Source organism: Mustelus asterias, chromosome 14 (assembly GCF_964213995.1).
Source record: "Mustelus asterias chromosome 14, sMusAst1.hap1.1, whole genome shotgun sequence".
Lineage (NCBI taxonomy): Eukaryota > Metazoa > Chordata > Chondrichthyes > Carcharhiniformes > Triakidae > Mustelus > Mustelus asterias.
The window spans coordinates 43458845-43486230 of record NC_135814.1 but is presented as its reverse complement, the minus strand read 5'-3'; the positions used below and the strand labels follow the sequence as shown (position 1 = coordinate 43486230).

Sequence of the window (27386 nt, the reverse complement as noted above, 5' to 3'; positions counted from 1 at the left end):
AAATGGTCATTGTTTTTCCTTCCTACTCAGAGTGGAGCTGGGTTCGGCACAGTTGGGGTACCCAACAGTTCAGTTGAGACTGAAAACTTTGAGCTGGCTTTTGAAAGCAGGGAGAGAAGCAACAAAATTGAGGGAGCTGGGGAAAGAATGGTCTAGTTTCTGAAGAAACGGCCATCAACAGTGAAATCTGCAGAAGTAGCATTCTGGTCAAGATGGAATAATTGAAAAGTCACGATTGGAAGCACTGAGATAGAGGCAGTGGATAATTTCAAGCATCTCGGCAGGATAATAAACACCAAAGTTATATCCAAGAAAATCCAGGTTAGGCAAGCGGTGGCAGGATGTGTGACCAGTCACTTATGTAGTGTCTGGGTGTCATGCATCAGCATGAAGCTGTAAAAAAAAAAATCCGGTGCAGTCACTAGTTTGGAGTGTTGCTCCCTATGGGTCTGAGAGTTTGACTCAAAAATGAGGATGAGAGGACGTTAACAGCCTTTGAAATGTGCATATGGTGGAGGATGCTAGGAATCAGCTGGATGGACAGAAAGACAAATGGATGGGTTAGACTGAGTTCAGGGATCAAAAGGTTTGCCAAGTACAGTTAGAAAACGATAGTCAAGTATGGACATTGAAAATGAAGGTTTTGTCTTGAAGAAGAAATTGAGGGTAAAAAATAGAAAGATAAGAAGAAAAATTGGAGAAATGGAAAACTTTGAGATGTGGACTGAGGGAGGCTTGAAGAAAGCCAGAGAAGAAGCAAGACAATGCCAGTGGCTCCACTAATGCTATGGTGAAAACAAACAAATGAGTATTCTGGTATGAAAGGATTAAGCAGAAGCCAGGGTAAGATACGAGGATAGAGATGTGAGACAGTTAAGGTGACGATGAGAGCAGAGTTCATAGATTGTGCTACTCTAAGCATAGTGAAAGATGCACAGGTTGGGGTCGAGGAAGGCTGAGAACTATTTCAGTCAGATTAACCGCAAAATAGGGAAGAAAAAAATTAGTCAAAATTGGGTGGCCTGAAGAAGGTGGTTATAGATAGTTAGTTGGGAATGAGAGAAGTGAAGGTGGAGATAAAGGTGATAGAAGCAGAGAAGGGCGAGGCTGCAGGAAATGGGTAGAAAGGCAGAGGAGCTTGGGTCTAATTTTCCAGATATAATTTATGTTCAGAAGAGCAGGAACAAAAATCTACAATGATAGGTGGCTCCAAAAGTAAAACTCAACTCATCACCACCAGTCCCATACAAAAGAAACCTGAAAAACAAAATAGTATTTTGGCCTCTGAGCACATGGTCTGTGTTCTTGCTCTACGATCCCTTCCTGGCAAACCTATTTCCCTTGTTTAGTAATCCGAGCACATGCTGATGTGCATCACTCAATTCCCAGAACTGGAGCTCCAACGCATGAGCAAACCAACCCTCTTGCTTGCATAAACCAGCCAGCGTCACTAAAAACTTGCTCAAATTTCTCCATTACTATGGCTACCAGTGCACAGGTATATTTGACAGCTGTATTAACTAACTTTTCAATATTATTTGATTAAAAATTTCATTAGCCCTTGATATATTCCAAACATTTTTATAAGTGAGCAGGGTACTTCTGTTCCTGCTTATGACGTTGTATTCTTAAATATTGCATGTTTCACTTGTAACCTTTCATTGAGTGGTGACGTCTGATTTACAAGCATTTTATTGAATCAGAGATAAATGTAGTTCTGAGCTTTATGGTGTTTTCCCTTGCTGTAGCGTTCTATGATCCTTGTTCTCAGAATGCTGACGCATGCCTGAAGTGATGGAAAAATCTTGTTATCTTTTGTCTCTAGTACAATTTCCGAAGTCATTTTCGCTTCTCAGCAATCACCAGTCCAAAGTCAATTTTGAGATAATTGTCCTTGTTACTTTGGTTTGCAGGTCCAATGTCACCTTGTAACTACCAGAAAAGTGTGATATGATGTTGTTTGAAATCTTTGTGATTTAAATGCCTCTTTGTTACATCAGACTTCATGACAATTTGTAGAAGAAAAACATACTTATTTAAATTTAGGTTGTTGTATATCATTTTTAATCATAGTATCATAACACACAGAAGGAAGGCAATCATTCTATTGTACCTATGCATGTTCCTTGAAATAGCTATTGAATTACTTCCATTCCCTTGCTCTTATCCCATGGCCCTGCAATTTTTTTCTTTCCTTTTGAAAATTGTTACTGACTGTGCTTCCACCATCCTTTCAGGCAGTGCATTCCAGATCATAACTTACTGGGTAAAAAAATGTCCTCCCCTTCACCGTGGCATTCTTGCCAATTATTTTAAATCGCTTGTTATCAATCCTCCTGCCAGTGGAACCATCTTCCGTCTACCAAAGCCCCTCATAATTTTCAACACCTCTATTAAATGTCCCCTTTACATTCTCTGTTCTAAGGACAACAGTGCCTCCAAATAACTGAAGCCCCTCATTCCTGATACTATATTAGAATGAGGTCTAACAGTGTTTTAACAGCATAATTACAAATAAACAGTCTCTGTGGTCCTCAAAATCTCATTTTTTATTTGTGGAATGTCAACTTTCTCCTTAATGATAAAAGACTATTTTTAACCTATTTTTTTGCCTTTAAAAAGATTTTAGCTTTCATCTTAATCCACCTAAAGGTGGCACAGTGGTTAGCACTGCAGCATCACAGCGCCATGGACCCGGATTCAATTCCGGCCTTGAGTCACTGTGTGGAGTTTGCACATTCTCCCCGTGTCTGCGTGGCTTTCCTCCGGGTGCCCCAGTTTCCTCCCACAATCCAAAGATGTGCAGATTAGGTTGATTGGCCATGCTAAATTGACTCTCGTGTCATGGGATTAGCAGGGTAAATATGTGGGGTTACAGGAATCGGGCCTGGGTGGGATTGTGGTTGGTGCAGACTTGATGGGCTGAATGGCCTCCTTTTGCACTGTAGGGATTCTATGATTCTAGGATTCTATGATTCAATCATAGTCACTGTTTTGCTAGCTGAAAATTTAAGTTAAAAATGAAAGACATAAGTGCTCTCATGTTCCTGAATTGTGCGTGAATATTTAAATGTGATTGTTTCCTTACTTGCTTGCAAACATGACTGCCAAGACATCCCCTTGATGTGGCAATGATTTAAATTGGCATCAGGAGAGAGTAAAGCCGCACCACAGAAATCACTGTATTTTTGTGGGCAGCTTCTTCATGGGTCATCAGCAAGCACCCTCACTTGACTGCTGACTGCAAAATCTGGTAAGAAGTCTCACATAGTACCCCAGTCCAATGCTGGCATCCCCACATCATGCAAAATCTGGGCCAGCGCTGGAGCTGCAGTCTAACCAGTGGTTTATAAAGGTTTCGCCTCACTTCCCTGCTTTTATTCCCTGTGCCTCCATTTATAAAGTCAAAATTTCTGTATTTTTTAAACCGCTTTATCAACTTGTCTTGCTGCCTTCAAAGATTTATATTTATGAAGCCTAATTCCCTCTGTTCTTGGACTCCGTTAAAATAGTATCATTTCGTTTATACTGTCTCTCATCATTTTTTCTTCCAAAATACATAGGCCGGAATTCTCCCCCAAAAATTCTAAGTGTTGAATTTGCGTGAAAACTGTAGTAATTCACACTTTTTTTCAGTGGGAAGGTCAGAGGAGAATCTCCCACACCCTGTGCACTGCAGAGGCCACCAGCGTGAATATCATTATAAATCAGTGGGTGGGGGCCCATTCCCACCCAGGAGGTGGAAACGAGTGGGCCTCTGAGCATGTGCAGTGGCTGCACACTGTCAGCCTCCCGATTGCTGGCCAGCCCCACCATCCCCATGATGCTGCCCCTCCGACCTTCACAAGCGAAGACCAGATGTGAGGATCACGCCATGAAGTTTGGAGGTAGCCCTAGAATGGTTGGACATGGCAAGGCTGTGCCAGGGGGCAGTGCCAAAGGGGGTGGGGCTTGAACGGGGTTGAGCCCGAAGGGAGAAGGGAATGCAGGGGGACACATTGGGACGCCCCAAATGCCCTCATCCTGGTGATCTATGTTCGGGGGGTGGAGGGGGGGGGGGGAAGGTTGGTGAGGAGATCAGCCCGTAATCTATGTTTGGGGGTGGGGGATACATCAGGCCGGCGAGTTGATCGGGCTGGCATATGTATGTTTGGGACAGGGGGAGGGGGGAATTTGCCATGCCATCAATGAGGGGGATTGTCCCAATATCAGTTCGGGATGGGGGTGGTAGTGAGGGCTAATCTTTAATTTCACTTTGAGATCAGGATGCTGTTTTTAAAGGGTGCCCCAATCCCTGAGCGACCGGTCTTGCTGGTGTGTTTGGGCCCCGCCTCTCACAATAATGGTTTAAAACACCTCCCTCTGAAATGAATGACAAAGTGTGTGAAGATCTCATTGGGAAACCTGCTTCTTTCTTGGGGAGGAAACATGCCAGTTTTCTGACTGCACCGAACGCTTTGTCATTGTTTCAGAGAATTCCGCCTCATGTCACCTCCTTTTGAGAAGGCCTGCCACATCTGTGCCAGTCAGGGACTTAACAGGCCAGTGGTGGAATCCCTGTGCATTGAGAGCTGCCAACCAAACAGAGGATGACAGCTCTTTTGTAGTTAGCATCCTGGCTGGAGAGGTGGTGGCTGCTGCTGCGACTGCCCCCACCAGAGGCCTTGGATTGAGGGCGGATGATGGTGCGAGAGGTGTGCAGGATTGGAGGTCACCTGGGAGGGGAGTTGAGGGGGCTCGGCACCAAGGGCAGAGGGATGCTTCCAGCCAGTTCCCCCCTTTCCACTGTTGGGTCCCTCGATCAGGCACTGAGTGCTTTTGAATGCCAATCTACCCCTGGGAAGACTGCAAGTAAGGTTCTTCTGCCTTCAGACTTAATCAAGGTAGAGGTGGGAAGGTGACTGTGTCTCCATCCACCATTCACCCACCAAATTAAATGCGCCCCACCACCAAACTAAGCAAAATAGAAGGCACACTATTTTGCCCCATTATTCAGTGAAACTCAATATAGGATGTTGTTAGCGCATTTTGTTTACTATTCACAGTGAAAGATGATTCTAACTATTCTTAAGTAGATTTCTATTAACATTTAGGTCAATATCAGGAAGGTTAGAACTGCTTTCCAAAGACTTAGATCAAGGGCGGGATCTACCCGCAACTGCCGCATGTTTTGCGAGGGCAGGAGGTAGCCCGCTATTGGACGGCGGCTGTTTCTTCTGGTCCTGTCCTTGTGGATGGGGTTTCCCATTGAATGCACCCCTCACTGTGTGAAACCTGCAGTGGGGGTGCACCATTGGCAGGACTAGAAGATCACATTGGTGTGAATGACCAGAAAGTTCTGGCTCAAGAGTTTGGAGTCAACATGGTATCAAATTGCAAACAATCATCCTGTCATACTTACTCTGTAGCTGTGAAATTTGGAAAGAAAAATATTGTAACTGGATCAATATTGTAACTGGATATGACGTACCTCACTGGCGTTCTTAAAATCGATTGGCAGGATAGGATAAAACCTCCAACCCTGATCTCTTCTTCACAGAGGGAAATGTAGGACTGAGGTCTGCTGGTGAAGGTGTAAATGAATCAGGTTAGAAGCATGAAGAGAATGTCAGATGACAGCCACTTAGGTCCATATTTTGCTGTTTGCTGAGGAGGTCACCCTGAAGCTGAATCTCGCTACACTGCTGAATATGTCTGAGTCTTAGAGCTCAGAGACAGTAGGACAGAAAAGTTAAAATTTAATAGAGTTTGACAACTCCAAAGAAAAATCAGAATTGGCAACGTCAATGGGATTAAGACATCCAGATTGCAGTTTTATTTCGGATGGTTTGAATGTGGGAACAAAACTAAATCTAGTTTGTCTCATCACCACCAGTGTTGATTGCAGCTACGAACACAACTGTTGAAAGTAACTGAATTGTTCTGAAAATACACACATGAGGAATCTAACTTTCCTTTCTTTGTCTGCAGGTCATCGGACTTTGTATATTGGTGTTCATGTACCACGAGGAAGACGAAGCCACCGACGACACAGGCATCGTGGGCACAAACATCGCAAGCGTGACCGAGAGAGGGACTCTAGCACAGAGGATGGGAGAGAGTCTCCAACTTATGGTACAGCACTTCTCTGTTATGATAAGGATCTGTACACATGTGATGGTTCATTTCAATTGTTTTTACTGGGAAGAAAATGGGCGGATGGAGGTCTGTTTAGAACTTGTATGATAGACGAGGTAACTGTTCGATCATTAGTCTTGTGCAGTTGTGGGAAAACTCTTAAAAACTCAGAATTTTTGATAAAAACTGTTTTGGATTTAGAAAGGCATTGGTTAACCAAGGACATGTGCATGAATTTGGGAAGGCAAATTATTTTTGGCAGAGTTAATGGAGTGAAAATAGAAGCTGCTGGAAAACATCAGTGAGTGGGGCAGTATCTGTGAAATAGAGTTCACGTGCAGAATTTAATGCCCTCCCAGAGATACGTTTGGAGACAGTGGGGCACTTAATCAGTTGGGACGGGTGGTGGATGGGGACCCCACCATCCTTGCACCTCCACCCCGATGAAGTCTGGGGCAGGAAGACTCATGGATGGTCTTCCCATCCCACCGCCAATTGAGGCTCTTAAGTGGACAATTGATGCACACTTGTAATTGCTGGTAATAAACTAGCAGTGAGTTAAGGACTTGATATGCAAGGAGGTGAAAAACAAACCTGTGGGATTCCAGGGTACGAGGGGGAGCACTCCGAAGGCTCCGTCAATGATGAGAGGTGGGTGCCACTGAAAGCCAAACTTTGAGCTTACTGCTGACCATGATGTGGAGATGCCGGGATTGGCAGGATAGTCTTACTGTGCTTACTGCTGACCCCCTTACTCACTCTTTTGCACTCTGCACCCTGTGACCCCAACCCTGCGCTCACTCACCTGTGGCCTGGGTCTCACAGCGATCTTGTGCCTCTCCCTGGGCGAATTGTTGGTAGCAGCCACACCTCCCACTGGCACTGCCCGCAATGCGCAGATGCTGACCTCTGAATGGCTGACAGTTCTGTGGATCGGTATTTCTGTCGCTGATCCTGGGAAAGGACTGCTACTGCCTACTTAAGCATTTGATTTAGTTTTAATTTGTTTGTTTTTTAAACCTTGTTCACCTACATCAGTATTTGTTTCCTTCCTTGTGTTTGATCTTGTATTTGCTAAACTGCTTTCAGTGCCAATCCTGTTTCTCAGTTTATTTGTTCAGTTCCGATTTATTCCACCTGAATTACAAACTAAATTCCACCCTTTGTGTTTCGGATATACACATGATCTTCATAAAGTTCTGGCCAAAAATCTGAAACATTGGGCATTACTTAATGCAGGCGCTTACTTTGTCAGGCCTCCCCAAAAGGGGGCAATGTTAGACTGTTGCAATTCTCCAACCAATGGGCAAGACCTTTGCCGCCTACATTAAATGCTGCTCAATGTTTCAGGTCGGTGACCAGATATTGATGTAGATGAACTGGGTAGGCTAAGATCAAGCATTGGGTCAAGAGCAAGATGGGGTGCAATGCCTAATCTTGTCAGCTTGGATCTTGTTTGTTTCTCTTATGGGGAGCATGAATTGGATTCAATTTGAATTTGGTTTTTGGAGCAAGCAAGGAGATGGATTTGGGTCTGCCCAGTCCACTCTGTGCATTGGCTTTGTAACTTTTAAGAGTGGAGTAAATTTTTTTTTAACATTATGTTGGCGAGAAGAGCTGAACTCCTTTAAGGTAGGCATCCCTGCAATAGAAGTTGTAGTGAATTAAACAATAAAACAAAAGCAAAAAACTGCAGATGCTGGAAATCTGAAATAAAAGCAAAATATATGGGAAACACTCAGCAGGACTGGCAGCAGAAACTGAGAGAGAAATAGAGTTAGCACTTTAGATCAATGACTTTTCATCATTTTATAAGGGTTTATTTGAAGAAATGTCCAGCCTGTAATTTGTGGGCCTTTGGTGCAATATGCCATCTAATTTTCCTTTGGAATGCATGGGTAATTTGTTTAAGTGTACAGCCCCTTTCTTTTGTGCAGACATGCACTGATGGTCAGTTGGAGGTTGACATGTGTGGTCTACGTGGAAACATTTGTAGCCACTCAACACATGGCTTCGGTATTCGTGCAGTGACCAAATAATGGACACTGTGCAATACAATTTCTAGGGCATGGAATGTGGGTGAATTTGGAAAATAACCGGAGCTGGATCATTGGCCTTAATTATAACCACTCTCCAGCCTGATTGGTGGTACAGGGTTACTGTGAGGTTGCAATATCAGGATCGGGCAAGTCGAGTCCAACTCAACGCCATTCCCACCTCTTAAATTTGAAAGCTCGGAGCTCCAACAAGCCTCCTACAAAAGGTAGATGGGACTGCCTCAACTTAAACTTGAAAGTAAGTGAAGGGAAACTCAACCTGTGGCATTTCCAGTAACTGATCAGAGACATGAGCTACCTGTTCCCTAATCTAAGTGGTTCTTTTAGCCCTCCATTTGGGCTAGGAAGTATAAAAGTCCCTCATGGAAGCCCTTCCTACCTTCAATCTCCAGTATTTTGCTCACCTTTGTGCTGCCCAATTGTTCATCACACTCCAGGCTTCCTGTTTGTCGCACACCCAATGTTCCTTTCCCACTTGCATAAACCATCCCCAGAAACCTCCATGCTGCTAATTCCCTCTTATCCACAGGCTGTTCACCTGGCCAGTTGCCAACATATTAATAAGCACCTGTCATTAAGGTTGGAAGGATCTCCATGGCCCTTGCCATGTTGTGCTCTTCAGTCAATTTCAGCCTCCTCCACACTCTCCTTGACTCTCAATTAGTGTCGTGACTGTTGTTTATTTGCAAGTACTTTACTATTTCCGTGCAGTTGCAACTGCATCGTCAGTCGCCAATAATTTCACTGGCTACAATGTATTTTGTTGCCGGCTGGCTGTTCCATTTTTAAAACTTAGCTAATAGGAAATGGGATGCTCAGTAGATGAAGGCAATGCAGGGAAATTTTTCCCACTCCAGTCAAACTGCTACATTGGGAAGTGTTGCGAATATCTTGTCCATGATTCATATAATTTAAAATATAACTTTTAGTTTGGAGGTTAAAGTGTCAAATGTAACATAACTAGAAATTCCTGATTGAGAAACTGGTAATCCTCTGAAGTAGGTGTTATTTAAACAAGCTTGGAGACTATTACACTTCAAAGGTTGGGGCCATGTTGATTTAAGAGGTTAACAGCTAGAAAGGTAAGACCATAAATAGCAGGTGGGCGTACTTAGCCAAAAATTGGAGATGTGACTTTTGCAGTTAAAGATATAAGTTAGCCACATGATTTCTCATAATTAAGGAATTTTTTGGAATTAAAAGGTAGTCAATTCTTACCTGGGGCAGGTTGTGTGTGTCACATTGCTGTGGAGATGGGTGGAGTTAAAAGTGAGATTTTTTTGTTTAGAATTTATCTCTGAATTTAGTTAGCGTATAGCCAGCAAAACTGGTTATTATTTGGAAAAAAACGGCGAAGACACTGTCATTTTGGATCTGATGTAGCTTGTACCTTCCTCAAAGTTGAGAGATAAAGCCAGACCAGGTGAAGAGGGGTTGAATGGCTCCCCTCATTTTCTTCTCCTCATTTGACTGCAACAGGTTTTTCTGTGGAAAGGATATAAATGCAAATGCAGTGAGTACTTAACTGTTTATACGCTGTGATCATAAAATAATCATTAGAACAGGTTTTCTTGAATTTGACAAAGAATCAAATCATAGAATGCCTACAGTACAGAAGGAGGCCATTCAGCCCATCGAGCCTGTACCAGCAACAATCCCACCCAGGCCCTATCCCCATAACCACACGTGTCTTACGCTGCTAGTCTCCCTGACACCAAGGGGCAATTTGCCATGGCTAATCAACGATCTTTGGAGTGTGGTAGGAAACCGGAGAAAACCCACACAGACACGGGGAGAACGTGCAAACTCCACACAGATAGTCATCCGAGGCCGGATTTGAACCCAGGTCCCTGGTGCTGTGAGGCAGCAGTGCTAACCCACTGTGCCACCCAGAGAAAGAGATTAGTTTTACGATACTTAAACTGATCTAAGTAAAATAATAAACACACACACTCTCGACACTTCAAGTGTAATGTAAACAAATGTAATGTAAAAAATGTAAAGATGTCAACACAGTTTTGGAGTACAGTTCTTTTAAAAAAATCTCATCTGCTGTACATGGAGAGAGAATCAACAAAAGCAAAATGCATGGAGGGAGAGAGGCAGGAGGATCTCTATCCGCTGCTTGTTCAGTTTTGCTGAGAAAGCATGTGCTTAAATCTCACAGTGAACACCCTGTCCAACTGCTAGTCGTTCAAAAATGATTATATATTCCAATTGCAACTTGATGAACTCGGGTCTGGAAAGCTATCTTAAACCAGGGCCCCGTTTTTTAAGCAATTAGCCTGTAATCGTCCCTCTCCAACAGTTGAACACCAGAGGTAATTGTCATAGGTACGTTCTTAATGATATACTAGATGTGGAGTTTTTCATACTCCCCAAGGAGTCAATGTTTTTGGTGGGTTTCGCAGATCTGTTGTCTACACTCCAATTGGGTTGGAATGTATAGTTATACAAATTTGATGGTCATCTTGACTGTGAGATTAAGTCACTTTTAGCCTGTGTTCTTAAAAAGTCTTTTAAAAAAATTAAATTTACGATCACAGCCAGACGATTAGAAATCATTTTTTGGCATAAAGCACATCTTCATGCCACAGGTCTACATCTGAAGCAGAGTAAGTGCTAGATCTATCATCCATGACGCATCCCACATTTGGAAGCTGGTATTCATAAAAGACAAAATTGGAAAGGTGAGAAGCAACTGGAAGATTTGTTATCCGGAAGCTCAAGGAAGAAATCTACAGTAATCCTGTCAATAAAAAGTGGTTGACATTATTGCATTTGGAGTTCCAAAAGTAAACTTCATGGTTGCAGTTTGAAATCCCAGTAGCGGGTTGTTAGAAAACAAGGGTGTCTTCTGATGTTTTAAGCCACTGCACAGGAATCAGCGAGGCTTCTGATGGAACTATGGAATCCAGAGTTGTGTGTAGGCAGACATTGGAGGTTCATTAGGCAAAGTAGTAGGCAGGAGGTCAGGGGTAGCAGGGGGTGTAATCGGTGGTCAGTGGGGGTAGTCAGGAGGTGGAGGGTAGCAGGGGGTGCAGCGGGCATCATCGTTGGTCAGTGGGGTAGTCAGGAGGTGGGGGTTGGCAGGAGGTGCTGGGAGTGTAATCGATGGTCAGTGGGGGTAGTCAGGAGGTCGATGGGGTTTTCAGGAGATCACTTTCAGTGATTGGAGGGTCAGTTCTGTGGTTTTCCAAGTGTTACACTATTGGCGGGATTTTCCGGTGCGCTCACCCCAAAGCCGAGGTCAACGGACCTGTGCATGGTCTGCCCCCACCCGCTACAATGCCAGTGGTGGGCGGGATGGGAAAATACACTTTTCTGTGTAACATTTGCTGGAAACTATTCAGGTTAATTCCACAAAAATGTCAGAAGCCTCTGATGTTAGATCAGAGATGGGTACCTTCGCAGAGGGTCCCAGGGAGTAGGGGAATTGCCCATCAGAAGTTGGAACTTCCTGGGCAATTCTCACAGAGGTCAGCTGGTCAGGATTTCTGCGGGGTCCGGAAGCACACTTTGGGTCATGCATCCAGTTTCCGATGATCCAGAGACTGGAAGACTTAGGCCACTAATTCTAATTTTAAATGGGGCAGGGTGTTGGAGTTAGGTGTGCTGTGGTTGAGCTAAGTGGGGAGCTATTAAAGTTTTGCACAGAGGAGAACCCAGGAAATTTAATTCTCAGAACTCATCTCGATGTGATTAATGGGCTGTCTGTCCACTCGCCTTGGAAAATGCACAGTCCAGCCACTTTTTCCTTTGCAATTTCCGGTGGGACTCCCCAGGTCTCTTTAAAGGAGCAATAAATCTCTTGAAACAAGGTCGCATCCATTCTGCCTGAGTTACTTGTTTCACTGCTGCAATAAGAAGCATGAGTCACAGGTTTTCTGAAGTCTCCTGCGACATCCCTGTGGAGGAGATCGTTGACCTCAATTAATTTCCTTTAAAGGACTTAAAATAGTAAATGCCAGAAATGTGTGGGAAGTCAGCCTACATCTGGAACATGGGTTAATAATCAGTGCTGTGATTGTACATCAAAAATGTTATTTGTTACAAAAATGTCACCTGTAAAATTTCTTTTTCAGTTCTGTTTTTTTTATATCTTTCAGATACTCCATCCCAGCGTGTGCAGTTTATTCTTGGAACAGAAGACGATGATGAAGAACATATCCCTCATGACCTCTTCACTGAGCTTGATGAAATCTGCATGCGCAATGGTGAAGATACAGAATGGAAAGAGACTGCTAGGTGAGTTTTGTTTCTACATATTGCTTGAATAAATGAAACTAGTGATATTCAATTTCCCTTGATGATGACACTACCAGAGGATGTCGAAGCTTTGGAGAGAGTACAGAAAAGGTTTACCAGGATGTTGCCCGGTATGGAGGGTATTAGCTATGAGGAGAGATTGAATAAAGTGGGATTGTTCTCCCTGGAAAGACAAAGGCTGAAGGGCGACCTGATAGAAGTTTATAAAATTATGAGGGGCATAGATAGGGTGAATGGTTGGAAGCCTTTTCCCAGGGTAGAAATGACAATTACAAGGGGGCACAAGTTCAAGTTAAGCGGGGAAAGGTTCAGTGGAGATGTGCAGGGGAAGCTTTTTACAGAGGGTGGTGGTGGCCTGGAATGCACTGCCAAGTGAGGTGGTTGAGGCAGATACGTAGTAATATTTAAGACTTATCTGGACAGACACATGAACAGACGGGGAATAGAGGGATACAGGCGGTTGGCCGAGATAGAACAACATGATTGGCACAGGCTTGGAGGGCCGAAGGCCTGTTCCTGTGCTGTACTGTTCTTCGTTCTTTATACTTCTGTTGCCTGCCATGCACTTTTTTGATGTTTTAGCTCATTAAGGCATTGAGAAGTTGTCCCATGTTAAATTCTGGTTGGGGTGGTGAGGGTGTTGTGTTGGTGGATGCTGCATTGTTGGTCGTACAAGGCCTCAGTACTCCTGGGTTAAGGGAAATCAACCAAGGCTGCTTGTTCACTGAACTCTGTGTTGGAGGTGTGGCCAAGAGGATTGAATGGACTCAGCCCCAATGCCCATCTGCTAAATTATGCTCCAGTCACTCACTATTCAGGGTGACACAAAGAATTTCCACAGATGAGCAGGGTCAAATACCTCCCAAGAAGTATACACATAAGAAAGCAACTCCTCTTCATAGATCATAGAAATCATAGAAACCCTACAGTACAGAAAGAGGCCATTCGGCCCATTGCGTCTGCACCGACCACAATCCCACCCAGGCCCTACCCCCATATCCCGACATATTTTACCCGCTAATCCCTCTAATCTACACATCCCAGGACACTAAGGGGCAATTTTAGCATGGCCAATCAACCTAACCCGCACATCTTTGGACTGTGGGAGGAAACCGGAGCACCCGGAGGAAACCCACGCAGACACGAGGAGAATGTGCAAACTCCACACAGACAGTGACCCAAGCCGGGAATCGAACCCAGGACCCTGGAGCTGTGAAGCAGCAGTGCTAACCACTGTGCTACCGTGCCGCCCCAACACTCTTGGAGCGAGTGGACCAAATCATCAAAACTCCGTCATACAGAAATGATATTTAATATTAGCACTAATTAATTGACTTACATAACAATATGATCCGAAGCAGTATTTTGATTTGATTTATTATTGTCACACGTATTGGTATACAGTGAAAAGCATTGTTCCTTAGACTCTAAACAGACAAAGCATAATGTTCATAGAGTACATAAGGGAGAAGGAAACGAGAGAGTGCAGATTGTCATAGCTAGGGTATAGAGAAAGATCAACTTAATATATGGTAGGTCCATTCAAAAGTAGCTGTTCCTGTTCCTGATTGGTTCATGACCTCAGACTTTTGTATATTTTTCCCGACGGAAGAAGGTGGAAGAGAGAATGTCCAGGGTGCATGGGGTCCTTGATTATGTTGGCTGCTTTTCTGAGGCAGCAGCAAGTGTAGACAGAGTCAATGGATGGGAGGCTGGTTTGTGTGTGATGGACTGGGAAAAGTTCTGGAAATAATGATGGGAGAGCTTTATGGGCCCCCAGCCATCAAATTTGCAGAAGGAGGGGTGAGGGGCATGTAAAATAGGACAGGTAGCTAGGCCACTGCATTCGTGCCCATTTTCAACTTGTCCCCATAATAGAGTAGACAGGTAAGGAATCAGCCAGCCCGCCTCCCTTAAACCTATTTGTTGTAAGGTGTTGGATACCATTCAGCATGTCTACTGAAGTCTTCATTGTCTTAAGTAGGTTAACTGCATGTATTTATTAACTACAGGAACTTTGTCCATTTATACAGTAAAGTTGCCAAGCGCCCACATAGTGGTGTGGAGAGTCACATGATGGTAGATATGTGTAGTAGAAACTAACAGAAGCCAGCATGAAGACAGCACTCATGCAGGGTTGGACCTTGGAGATGTGTACAGTTATCAGCTGGCAATAAACAGATTATGTTCAGGTATATAAGCCTCCGGACCTCTTAGTGAGACACCAAACAATGTTACAAAATGGTGGAGTGAAGGAGGGACCTCGAAAGCATGAAAAAATAAAGAAACTATAGTCTGACCTGCAAGAAGTGTGTCCAAATCCAAGGCACAGCTGGAGATCATCTAAAAAAGCTCCATTGCCAGACTTGAGTGAACAGGCCTATTGAACAGGCCAATTAAGGGCATGTTCTACGATAATACGTGTGGCCGGGGAAGGTAGGACGAAAGCGGCCTGCCCACTTTTTCACCATCTCAGGTCATTTCTTTGGGGAATGCCTTATGTCCGTTGGGAGCAACCCCACCCTCCCTCCACGTGATGTTACCTCCCATCCACCCCCATTTTGTGACTCCCACTGGCCTCCAGAATTAACCCCACCACCACCCCACCTTAGGTTCCCAATCCCTTCTTGTCCACGAATCCCTGAACTCCCTTTTCAGTCTGGCATCCATGTTCCTTCTTCTGGGGACTGCTTGTAGTCCCAGCTGCTGTCACGACTGAGTTTTGGCAAGGTGGGATTACTCAGCTGCCAACCAACCTGATTAGCTGGCAGCTTTTGAGGCTGGAACTTCCTATCCCTGATGGATGGAAGTCCTACAGTTACCTTGTTAAGGTCACCTCCAGCTTGTTATAGCTGCAGGGCAGCCTTTTTAAAAGTAAGTCGGCTTGCGACTGTGGTGGGGGACTGGTGCTGGAGCTTCTTCCTCCCCCCCTCCTCCTTTCTCCCTTAAATTAAGCCCCATATTTCATAATTGGTTATAAGAATATATCCTACATTATACTTAATACATATGATCTGTCAATAAGAATTCAAACTTCTGGAGAATCACACTTAATTCCTTGGATACGTATTTAAACTTTGATAACTAAGCTCTTAAAATATTAGAAAATTGCTTGAATAGTGAGAAACATTACTTCACATATGTAGCTCTTAATAGTTTAGCAGTGTGTTACAGCGTGATTAAAGTACTGTTACGTCTGGAAAATAAGATCTTTATGTACTGATTACAGTCCTCTAAAATAAAGTGTCTCTGTGGGCTGACAGAATGCAGCACTCAAAATGCCATTGTGGAGATTGGTATCAGTACAGTAGTGCATCTTGATAAATAGTGGGTAATTTAAGCGCATTATGTACTCAGCTGTATGTCTGTGAATTCAGGTGGTTAAAGTTTGAAGAGGACGTTGAAGATGGAGGAGATCGATGGAGCAAACCGTATGTTGCCACGTTGTCACTTCATAGCCTATTTGAGTTGAGGAGTTGTATCATCAATGGGACAGTCCTGTTGGACATGAGAGCCAGCACCATAGAGGAGATTTCAGGTATTGTTGCACAGAATATCGTAGCAGAACTGTTATTCATAGCCAGAGAACGACCAGATGTGTTACAATTAAAAACAACTTTGTCTTATTTGTGTCATTAAGTTTTGGGACTTTAAAAAGTTGGCTTTTGATACTGTCAGGTCAAAATTATTTATTAATGACATCAATTAATTTAATGACTGTGCTCAAATATCAGGCTGTGGGAAATACGACGTTGCTCAAAGCTACTTTTTTCGCTGTAGTTTTGTGTATTCCCATACCATCACCAGACTTTGACCAAACAGTGATCCTGCTAGAAAGTCTGTGGAGGCAATTCTCTGGGCCCGGTAGCCCCCAGCAGGAATCACGTTGGCCTGGAGCATCGGCGTCGACAGAAATACGGGTTTAGCACCAGGTGCCAGACCAGTGCGATGCTCCCAGTCCGTCATGCCAGCCCTGATCAGGTTCACGGCCAGAGTGGGTGGGAACCTGATAAATATTCAAAAGGCCTTTTTAGCAGTCATTACTTCCCACCCCTCCAGTGGGATCTGCACTAGGCGGGCTTTGGTACGGGGGGAGTCAAGGAGGTAAGTCCATTGTCCCTAAGATCTCTGCCACTGCCAAGGGTCGTGGGGGTTGGGTGGGCTTGAGCTTGGGCTGATCTCAGCACTATCCCCCTGAGATGGGGATCCCATGGCTGGACTGTCCCTTTCAGCCCTGACAGATCTGACAGTCACCCCTGGCATGGTGATTTCAGGCAGCTCTCTCTGCACAACATTTTCATTCCTGCCTGTCATCTGTGTGAACTTTGAAGTGGCTTGGGCACTTTGATCTCCACTAGTCAGGCTTTTAAATCGCAGCAGCACTCCATTCTGCATCAAGGATTTCCTTTTCTCTCTCTCAGAAGCTGCAGGTGTAAGCAGACCCTTTGAAATCCTCTGACTGTCAGAAGACAGTCACCTTCGCTAAGGAGGCAATTTCCATCTCCACAGCTATTCACTCAGCCTCGAAGTTTTAATACTGCATTTATTTCAAGTCTCTCAGCCTTCATAGAAAGCTCAGAGACTTTGAAATGCCTTCTAACCCAATGAAAACCTTGTTTCTCTTTACTTTTAGTCCAGTACTTTTATCCACCCTTTGACTGACAGCTTAATGTTTTTTACTCAGCTGTGTTGTTTACATTTTCCGTCACACTTCAGTGCATCTGAAGTCCCCTCTATTGTTCCTACACAATGTTTGCAAACATTATAAGCTTGATTGACAGCTGTGGTTTCTTCAAAGGGGTTAAGTGGTTTAACTTCCTCTCTTGCAGACCACTTATTCCTTTTGAAGGGAAGTTGCTATGATGCAACAATCACGACAGTTCAAAAATACCTTATTGACTGTAAAACACCTTGGGGTGTCATAATTGGCATTATATAAGTGCAAGCTCTTTCTCTTTCTTTGATCATTTTATTATTCCTTGGGTTAAAATGTTTTTCATGCCCTTGTGTCCTTACTATTACCTTTTTGTACATTCAGACTTTTGCACATATATAATTGCAATGTTTTCCAGACTATCCAGATGTTCTCATTATCTGGTCTCCTCTGCTTTATATTTCTCTGCGATATACTCCACTATCATTTTGCCCTTCCTCTACTTATGCTGATCCCACCCTCTACCAATTCCTTATCTGCTCTCTTTTCCTGGTTGCTGCTCTGCTCCCGGCACTGCTTGGCCTGACCCTGTTCTATGTTTCTAGGTTAGTTTGTGCATGACATTGTAAATGACTCCTGATATTAAGGACATTAAAGTAGTAGAAACAATGTTGGAAGATTTTTAAAATTCTGAGATGAATTATGTTGTTGACATCCTGAATTTGGTCATTGTTATACCTCTGTTGCAGGACTACAAATAGTCATTTGGTAGTACAGAACCTGAGCATTGCTGAAAAAAGAGACATGTTGTCGAAACTTTTCACCTTGCACTCATTAGGACAAGTTTGCAATGTAATAAGTCCTTGGAGGCAGAAGTCCCTTCATCAAAATCCCTTTATTTACAAGTCTGCCAACCGCATACAGAGTGCTTTCAGTTAGCAATCTACACTTGGAGTCCCAGTGGAACTGACACGCCTGGTTAAATGCAAAGCACGAGGCTCCCTGATTGGCCCATCAATTTGGTAATCAGGGAGTTCATATTCTAACAGTCCAACCTCAATTGCCTGATTAAAGTCCTTACATGCAAGAATACCAATTGTAAAGGGAACAGCAATTTATACTGGATGAGAAGAGAGTGCTGATTGGTAGGCAAGTGGACTCTGGTCGAGGTGTTGTGCCTCTTGCTGTGTCCACTTGTCAACGTCTCTTCTCATCCAGTATAAATTGCTATAACCTTTACAATTGGCATTCTTGTGAACCAATCTTGATGAGTGCAAGATGAAAAGCTTCGACAGCATGGGCGGGATTTTACAGCCCCATTTGTCCTGAAACTGTAAAATTCCGCTCGAAGCCAATGGAGCTTCCCATTCTCCACCCCATGCCCAATACGATTCTTGTGGCGGGCGGAATTGAAAAATTCCGGCCCCTGTCTCTTTTTTCAGCAATACTCAACTTCTGTATAATGAAACAACTATTTGCATGCCTGAGACAGAGGTATAACAATGACCAAATTCAGGATATAAAAAAACATGTTGCAAACAAAGCCTAAATTTATATTTTTTGAACAGGCACTGGTTAGCCTGCAGAATTTCTGAGCAATGTGTCTCAAAAGTTGGCAATAATTGATTTCAGTTGACTTTTCACAGACCTTATTCTGGATCAGCAAGTGGCCTCCGGACTAAGTGATGATGTCCGTCAAAAGGTGCATCAAGCCCTCCTAAAGCGACATCATCATCAGAACCAGAAGAAGCTGAGCAATCGAATTCCTATCGTCAGATCCTTTGCTGACATTGGAAAGAAACATTCTGATCCACACTCATTGGATAAAAATGGTGAGCTGCTTCCTGTTGTTACAAATGAAAGTAAAATACTTGTCAAAGCAAGTAGTGTAAATTTGTTTAGTATTTATAACTAACATAAACATAGAATTAGAACAGTTTTATATGTTTAAATGAAATTGTTTATTAAGAGTAACTAATATATTAGTAAGATGGAATATTCTAATTTAATTCTGTTCGGCTAAAAATCCTTTCTATTATCACATTTTATTTCCTCCCATTTTGTTTCACCTTACGTTTCTGCACTTCCCAGAATGCAATCGATTTTTGTTAAACACTGTATTTTATGACTGACCAAGTTTTTAAATGGTTTTTGTGCTCCCATAATGGCTTAATACAACTCAAGTACCCCATTTTCCATTTTTAGTTTGCACTGTGTTAGCTAATATCAGCCGGGGATGAGTAGAGGTACTTCACTAGCATTTTCTTCTGTGCATTAGTTTATAAATCTACTTAGATTCTGGTGTTCTCTTTCCTCTCCACTATAATTGTTTTCAACACTTGTATCACGGATCATTCTCCTTAGTGTTTAACATCTTCATATCCTTTTGAGAGCATCATCATTACTCTTGCCGTTAGTTAGCTCAGTTGGCTGGACAGCTGGTTTGTGATGCAGAGTGATGCCAACAGCGTGGGTTTAATTCCCATACTGGTTGAGATTATTCAGGAAGGCTCAGCCTTTTCAACCTTGCTCCTTGCCTGAGGTGTGGTGATCCTCAGGTTAAATCACCACCAGTCAGCTCTCCACCTCAAAGGACAGAGCAGCCTGTAGTCACCTGGGACTATGGCGACTTTATCTATGCCAAACGTTTGGCAGCATGTCTGGCAAAAACAAAATTTTGACCGATCAGTTTTTTTAAATTTAATGGGATTAGACAAAGGGAAAACCATCCTAACAAAATGAGTGGGTTTGCGAGCAGAAAGGTGCTTAAGAGCACTGAAATTGACAGCGAGTTGGGAATCTGACTCAAACCCGCCAACTTTGGGGGTGATTTTCCCCCCAAAAAATCAAAGTGTCCCAACGGGCAGGAAAATTGTGCCCTTTGTTTTTAATTGCAGTGCCTTCACATGAGAAACTTTAAAAAATGTTAATAGCTCATTAACAACTATTTTAACTGGGATTTTCAACATTAACTGTGAGTATATGGGCTTCTCAGGTTTCCTGGAATTCACCAGTGAAATCACGATTAGAGGACGGTGGGAAATACTGAGACTTCACACCTGTTTACTTGCCTAACTGAAAGGCATGTATTCCTGTTCGTTATTACTTTGGAGATAATTTCTACTACTTTGGAGTTTTGTGTAACTCGTCTTTCCATCTGACAAACATTTGTTCAGCATGGGTGTCACTTTTGCAGCTTTATCTTGAACTCAGATAAGGACCAAAATGAGCAGCAGCATTACAACACAAGCGGCCGGAGTAGCCTTCTTCTTATCAACCCTATAGCAGTGCATCTTGGAGGAGGTGATCCCCCTCGCACAGGAAAAGTGGGCAGAGATTCAATTTCCTGGGTATGTCTGGACACCAGTAGGTTCAAGATATTGTGTCAGGTGTTTGCTGACATTTGTAGCCTGCTGGAAGAAGATCTGCCATGTGGATCTGCTGGCCATGCTTTGTCAATGGCTGTCAAAGCCATAATTCCCCTCAACTTCTTTGCATCTGGCTTCCTCCAAGGCTCCACATGAGAGATTTGCAAGCTCCTGCTCACAACAGCGTCACTCAGGTGACCGATACCATGTTTGCCATGGCCAACAGTACACTGCCACTGATGAGGCAAATGAGAATAGCAGGGGCTTGGTTGTGGGCCACAGGCTCAGCAAGTCATCATTTCACACGTGGCAATTTAAATGCCCCCAAACCAACCTGGATTCTTCTTCATTCTCAAGAACTTCCTGTCCGTCAATCTGCAGTTCATGTGCAACCACAAAATGATCACCATGCATGGATGAGTAAGATCCAAAGGAGCTGCCATAATGATTTTGTCCTGCACCATTTCACCCTCCCAGAGCTCTTTGGACCTTGAAGCAGTTAATGATTGGCTTCTAGAAGACGAGGGCTACCCACTAAAGATATGGTTGATAACATGTGCTAAGAACCTCAAAAATGAGCAAAAGAATTGAAGCCAGATAACCATGAGAACCATCACTGAGTAAGCAATCAGGATGTTGCAGATAGGCTTTAGGCAACTGGACAGATCTGGGGGCCCTTCCGTATGCACCAGCACAAATCATGAGACTGAAACTGGTGTGCAACATGGTGCAGCCATGAGGAATGAAACTAAAGGAGAAAGAAGGGACTGAGCAGAGTTCCTGTTCAGGGCTTCACGGTGGCACAATGTTAGCTCCGCTGCCTCACAGCACCAGGGACCAGGGTTCAATTCTGGCCTTGGGTGACTGTCTGTGTGGAGTTTGCACATTCTCCCTATGTCTGCTTAGGCCCCCAAATAGTGGGAAATTGAGGAGCAAATATGTAAGGAGATTACAGATAGCTCCACGAAAAATAGGGTCGTAATAGTTGTGGATTTTAACTTTCCCAACATTGACATGGTTAGTAAGTTTGCAGATGATATCAAGATTGGTGGCATAGTGGACAGTGAAGGAAGTTATTTCCAATTGCAACGGGATCTTGATCAGTTGGGTCAGTGGGCTGACGAATGGTAGATGGAGCTTAATTTAGATAAATGCGAGGTGATGCATTTTGGTAGATTGAACCAGGGCAGGACTTACTCAGTTAATGGTAGGGCATTGGGGAGAGTTACAGGACAAAGAGATCTAGGGGTACATGTTCATAGCTCCTTGAAAGTGGAGTCATAGGTGGATAGAATGGTGAAGAAGGCATTCAGCATGCTTGGTTTCATCGGTTAGAACATTGAATACAGGAGTTGGGACGTCTTGTTGAAGTTGTGCGGGACATTGGTGGGGCCACTCTTGGAGTGCTGTGTCCAGTTCTGGTCACCATAATGTAGAGGGGATGTTAGCTTGGAGGGAGTGCAGAGGAGATTTGCTGGGATGCTGCCAGGATGGGCTAGAAGGCGTGGGTTTGGGGTGAGAGGGGAGAGATGCAAGGGTGTCAAGGGGGGCAGTTTTTTTTTCACGTGGGGAGTAGTGGGTGTCTGGAACAAGCTGCCAGGGGTGGTGGTCGAGGCAGGTACAATTTTGGAGGGCATTTGGACAGTTACATGGGTGGAATGGGTGTGGAGGGGTGTGGGCCAAATGCGGGCAATTGTGATTAGCTTAGGAGTTTAAAAAAGAAGGGTGACATGGACAAGATGGGCCCAAGAGCCTGTTTCCATGCTGTAAACCTCTATGACTCTATGACTGGGACAGCCATAGTAGTAGAGGGTTGGATGGAGAGAAATTTGTTGAGTGTATTCAGGAGGAATTTCTCATTCAGTATGTGGATGGCCCGACTAGAGAGGGGGAAAAACTTGACCTCCTCTTGAGAAATAAGGAAGGGCAGGTGACAGAAGTGTTAGTGAGGGATCATTTTGGGATCAGTGACCATAATTCTATTAGTTTTGAGATAGCTATGGAGAATGATAGGTCTGGCCCAAAAGTTAAAATTCTAAATTGGGGCAAAGCCAATTTTGATGGTATCAGGCAGGAGCTTTCAAAAGTTAATTGGGGGGGTCTGTGGGAAGGCAAAGGGATGTCTGGTAAGTGGGAGGCTTTCAAAAGTGTGTTAACCATGGTTCAGGGTAAGCACATTCCTCTTAGAGTGAAGGGCAAGGCTGGTAGAAGTAGGGAACCCTGGATGACTCGGGATATTGAGGCCCTGGTCAAGAAGAAGAAGGAGGCACATGATACGCATAGGCAGCTGGGGTCAAGTGAATCCCTAGAAGAGTATAGGGGATGTAGGAGTAGAGTTAAGAGAGAAATCAGGAGGGCAAAAAGGGGACATGAGATAAGACAAAGGAGAATCCAAAGAGCTTCTACAAGTACATAAAGGCCAAAAGAGTAACTAGGGAGAGAGTAGGGCTTCTTAAGGATCAACAAGATCATCTACGTACGGATCCACAGGAGATGGGTGAGATCCTAAATGAATATTTCTCATCAGTATTTACTGTTGAGAAAAGCATGGATGTTAGGGAACTTGGGGACATAAATAGTGATGTCTTGAGGAGTGTATATATAACAGAGAAGGAAGTGCTGGAAGTCTTAAATCGCATCAAGGTAGATAAATCCCCGGGACCTGATGAAGTGTATTCGAGGACATTGTGGGAGGCTAGAGAGGAAATTGCGGGTCCCCTAGCAGAGATATTTGAATCATCGATAGTCACAGATGAGGTGCCTGAAGATTGGAGGGTGGCAAATGTTGTGCTTTTGTTTAAAAAGGGCTGCAGGGAAAAGCCTGGGAACTACAGGCCGGTGAGCCTCACATCTGTGATGGGTAAGTTGTTGGAAGGTATTTTGAGAGACAGGATCTACAGGCATTTAGAGACTCAAGGACTGATTAGGGATAGTCAGCATGGCTTTGTGAGTGGAAAATCATGTCTCACAAATTTGATTGAGTTTTTTGAAGGGATAACCAAGAAGGTAGATGAGGGCAGTGCAGTTGATGTTGTCTAAATGGACTTTAGGAAGGCCTTTGAGAAGGTACCACATGGTAGGTTGTTGCATAAGGTTAAATCTCATGGGATCCAGAGTGAGGTATCTAAATGGATACAAAATTGGCTTCTTGACAGAAGTCAGAGGGTTGTTGTAGAGAGTTGTTTTTCAAACTGGAGGCCTGTGACCAGTGGTGTGCCTCAGGGATCGGTGCTGGGTCCACTATTATTTGTCATTGATATTTATGATTTGAATGAGAATATAGGAGGCATGGTTAGTAAATTTGCAGATGACACCAAGATTGGTGGCATAGTAGACAGTGAAGAAGGTTATCTCGGATTGCAATGGGATCTTGATCAATTGGGCCAGTGGGCTGACGAATGGCAGATGGAGTTTAATTTAGATAAATGCGAGGTGATGCATTTTGGTAGATTGAACCAGGGCAGGACTTACTCAGTTAATTGTAGGATGTTGGGGAGAATTACAGAACAAAGAGAACCAGGGGTTCAGGTTCATAGCTCCTTGAAAGTGAAGTCACAGGTGGACAGGGCGGTGAAGAAGGCATTCAGCATGCTGGTTTCATTGGTCAGAACATTGAATACAGGAGTTGGGACATCTTGTTGAAGTTCTACAAGACATTGGTAAGGCCACACTTGGAATATTGTGTACAGTTCTGGTCACCCTATTTTGGAAAGGATATTATTAAACTAGAAAGAGTGTAGAAGAGATTTGCTGGTATGCTACCGGGACTTGATGTTTTGAGTTTTAAGGAGAGGCTGGATAGACTGGGACTTTTTTCTCTGGAGCATAGGAGACTGAGGGGTGATCCTATGGAGGTCTATAAAATAATGAGCGGCATAGATCAGCTAGATAGTCAATATCTTTTCCCAAAGGTAGGGGAGTCTAAAACTAGAGGGCATACGTTTAAGGTGAGAGGGGAGAGATACAAAAGGGTTCAAAGGGGCAATTTTTCATACAGAGGGTGGTGAATGTCTGGAACAAGTTGCCAGAGGTAGTAGGGGAGGCGGGTACAATTTTGTCTTTTAAAAAGCATTTAGACAGTTACACGGGTAAGATTGGTATAGAGGGATATGGGCCAAATGCGGGCAATTGGGACTAGCTTCGGGATTTAAAAAAAAAAGGCGGCATGGACAAGTTGGGCCGAAGGGCCTGTTTCCATGCTGTAAACCTCTATGACTGTTTGCCTCTAGGTTTCCTCCGGTTTCTTCCTATAGTCCAAAGATGTGCAGGTTAGGTGGATTGACCATGCTAAATTGACCCTAACTGTCCAAAGATGTGTACATTAGATGGATTAGTCATGGTTAATGCATGAGGTTATGGGGATAGGGTGGAGTGGAGGGCCTCGGTGGGATGCTCTTGCAGAAAGTTGGCGCACACTCAATGGGCTGAATGGCCTCTTTCTGAGTAGGGATTCTATGGTTCTATAGGAGGAAGAGGAGCAAGAGGAGGTGAAGGAGGAATATGATGTGGTAGAGATACCAGCAACATTGCACATTGTTCCTCAGTTCTGGCATAATTTAATTTGATTAAACTGCATGCACCCATCAGGAAACTACATAAACCACCTGTACCAAAGTTTCTCTTATCAATAAATACCTTTTGTTCCTAATGAACTCTGAAACCTCTTGACAACGTCATAACAGCCATAACATAATATCATCCACATCCCCATTCTATCGAGATGGGTGGGCTGAACTGGAAGATTTCCCCATTCCTGCTACCTGCCTCTTGGGTGAAAATCTGTACTATATATATATATATATATACATACACACACACATACTTATTTTCTTATGATGCAATCTGTTGATTTAGTTTACCAATCAATAATGCTAGTTTCTTTTTTTCTTTTCTGTTTACAAATTTCATAACTTTTATTGCATGCATTTCTCTATAAATTTGTCTTACATCTATCATTGTTAGTTCATTTCCTCATTAGCCCTCATCTGTTTTCTGTGTCTTGTTTCCACATTTGCACCTATTTCTAACAGGCTCAACTCTTTCTGCTTCTCTTACTCCTTTCTTTTTGACTTATTGAAAGCTGGTGTGAAGACCTCAAGACATGTTGAAACCTCTCCTCAAAGGGCTTCAGGTGATCCACAGTTTACTCCAATCACTTAAGCATTAAATGTGTCTTCGGGTACATTCCATCTCACAGTGGTTAGCATTGTGACACTGTGCTGAGTACCATTGTGGCTCTCAGGGAGTAATTTGCAAAAAGAACAGACTATAATTATAATTAGCCTTTTTTGGCTTTCAGTGTTTATAGATGGAGTTCATTTGAACAGATTAGCCCAATAGACGTCATTAAAACAATATAGTTATTGTCTTCTAATCCTATTTGACCCTGTTATTTTTGTTTAATGAACATTTTCTGTACTTTGATACATTTCATGTGATCTTTCATAAAAACACTGACTATTGTGAATGACTTGCTTAATCTAACTGCAAAGGGTATTGTAGGCTTGAATCTAGGCATGTTTCCAATGCATTATTTAGTTCTAGTTACTTTCTTCTAATACTCTTACAAAACAGAATGTAAGTAACCCGGTACTTTGGAGAACTATTAACATTTTTCTTTGAATCAGGTCACATGTTCTCACCACAGTCTGCACCCGCTAATTTGGAAGGCAAAACTGATGTCAGCCGAGAGAACAGTACCGTTGACTTTAGCAAGGTGAGTTCTTTCTTTGGCAGAATCTCAACCGATTCAAACAAATCAAAAACAAAAAATTGCTGAGTGAAGCAAACAAAACTATTTTGTCTTGAGTTATATAGATATTCTAATACTTAAGCTTTTCCTTGTGTTTTTATGACAGATTGTTGTCAAAGGCTGATACATTTTCTAAGGAATACTGAGGTCAATTTTCTGCATGTTTCTGCCAGTTATATCAGCACAATCTGGGCCGAATTGGCCAAACAAATGCAAAAGATGGTGCACTTTTAAAGTTGAGTGATACCCAAAAGGACGTTTGATGAGGACTCATCTACTGAGGTAGTGTGGGCTGAGGTTAGAAACAGGAAAGGAGAGGTCACCCTGTTGGGAGTTTTCTATAGGCCTCCGAAAAGTTCCAGAGAAGTAGAGGAAAGGATTGCAAAGATGATTCTGGATAGGAGCGAAAGTAACAGGGTAGTTGTTATGGGGGTCTTTAACTTTACAAATATTGACTGGAAAAGCTATAGTTCGAGTACTTTAGAGGGGTCAGTTTTTGTCCAATGTGTGCAGGAGGGTTTCCTGACACAGTATGTAGATCGGCCAACAAGAGGCGAGGCCACATTGGATTTGGTACTGGGTAATGAACCAGACCAGGTGTTAGATTTGGAGGTAGGTGAGCACTTCGGTGATAGTGACCACAATTCGGTTAAATTTACTTTAGCGATGGAAAGGGATAGGCATATATCGAAGGGCAAGGGGTATAGCTGGGGGAAAGGAAATTATGATGCGATTAGGCGAGATTTAGGATGCATAGGTTGGGGAAGGAAACTGCAGGGGATGGGCACAATTGAAATGTGGAGCTTGTTCAAGGAATAGCTACTGCGTGTCCTTGATAAGTATGTACCTGTCAGGCAGGGAGGAAGTGGTCGAGCGAGGGAACCGTGGTTTACTAAAGAAGTTGCATCTCTTGTGAAGAGGAAGAAGGAGACTTATGTAAAGATGAGACGTGAAGGCTCAGGTAGGGCGCTTGAGAGTTACAAGTTAGCTGGGAAGGACCTAAAGAGAGAGTTAAGAAGAGCCAGGAGGGGACATGAGAAGTCTTTGGCAGGTAGGATCAAGGAAAACCCTAAAGTTTTCTATAGGTATGGCAGGAATAAAAGAATGACTAGGGTAAGATTAGGGCCAGTCAAGGACAGTAGTGGGAAGTTGTGCGTGGAGTCTGAAGA

At 43.4% G+C, this 27386-nt stretch overlaps 1 protein-coding gene across 1 annotated transcript in view; it reads left to right on the top strand.

The window, feature by feature from the left end:
- Window positions 1-27386, top strand: part of LOC144503632 (sodium-driven chloride bicarbonate exchanger-like) — a 267586-nt gene that overhangs the window by 107363 nt on the left and 132837 nt on the right. Inside the window, exons 3-7 of the mRNA XM_078228280.1 lie at window positions 5971-6114; window positions 12284-12422; window positions 15821-15981; window positions 18744-18929; window positions 26093-26181. Coding sequence (XP_078084406.1) covers window positions 5971-6114; window positions 12284-12422; window positions 15821-15981; window positions 18744-18929; window positions 26093-26181 — 719 coding nt within the window. The remainder of the gene's footprint in view (window positions 1-5970; window positions 6115-12283; window positions 12423-15820; window positions 15982-18743; window positions 18930-26092; window positions 26182-27386) is intronic.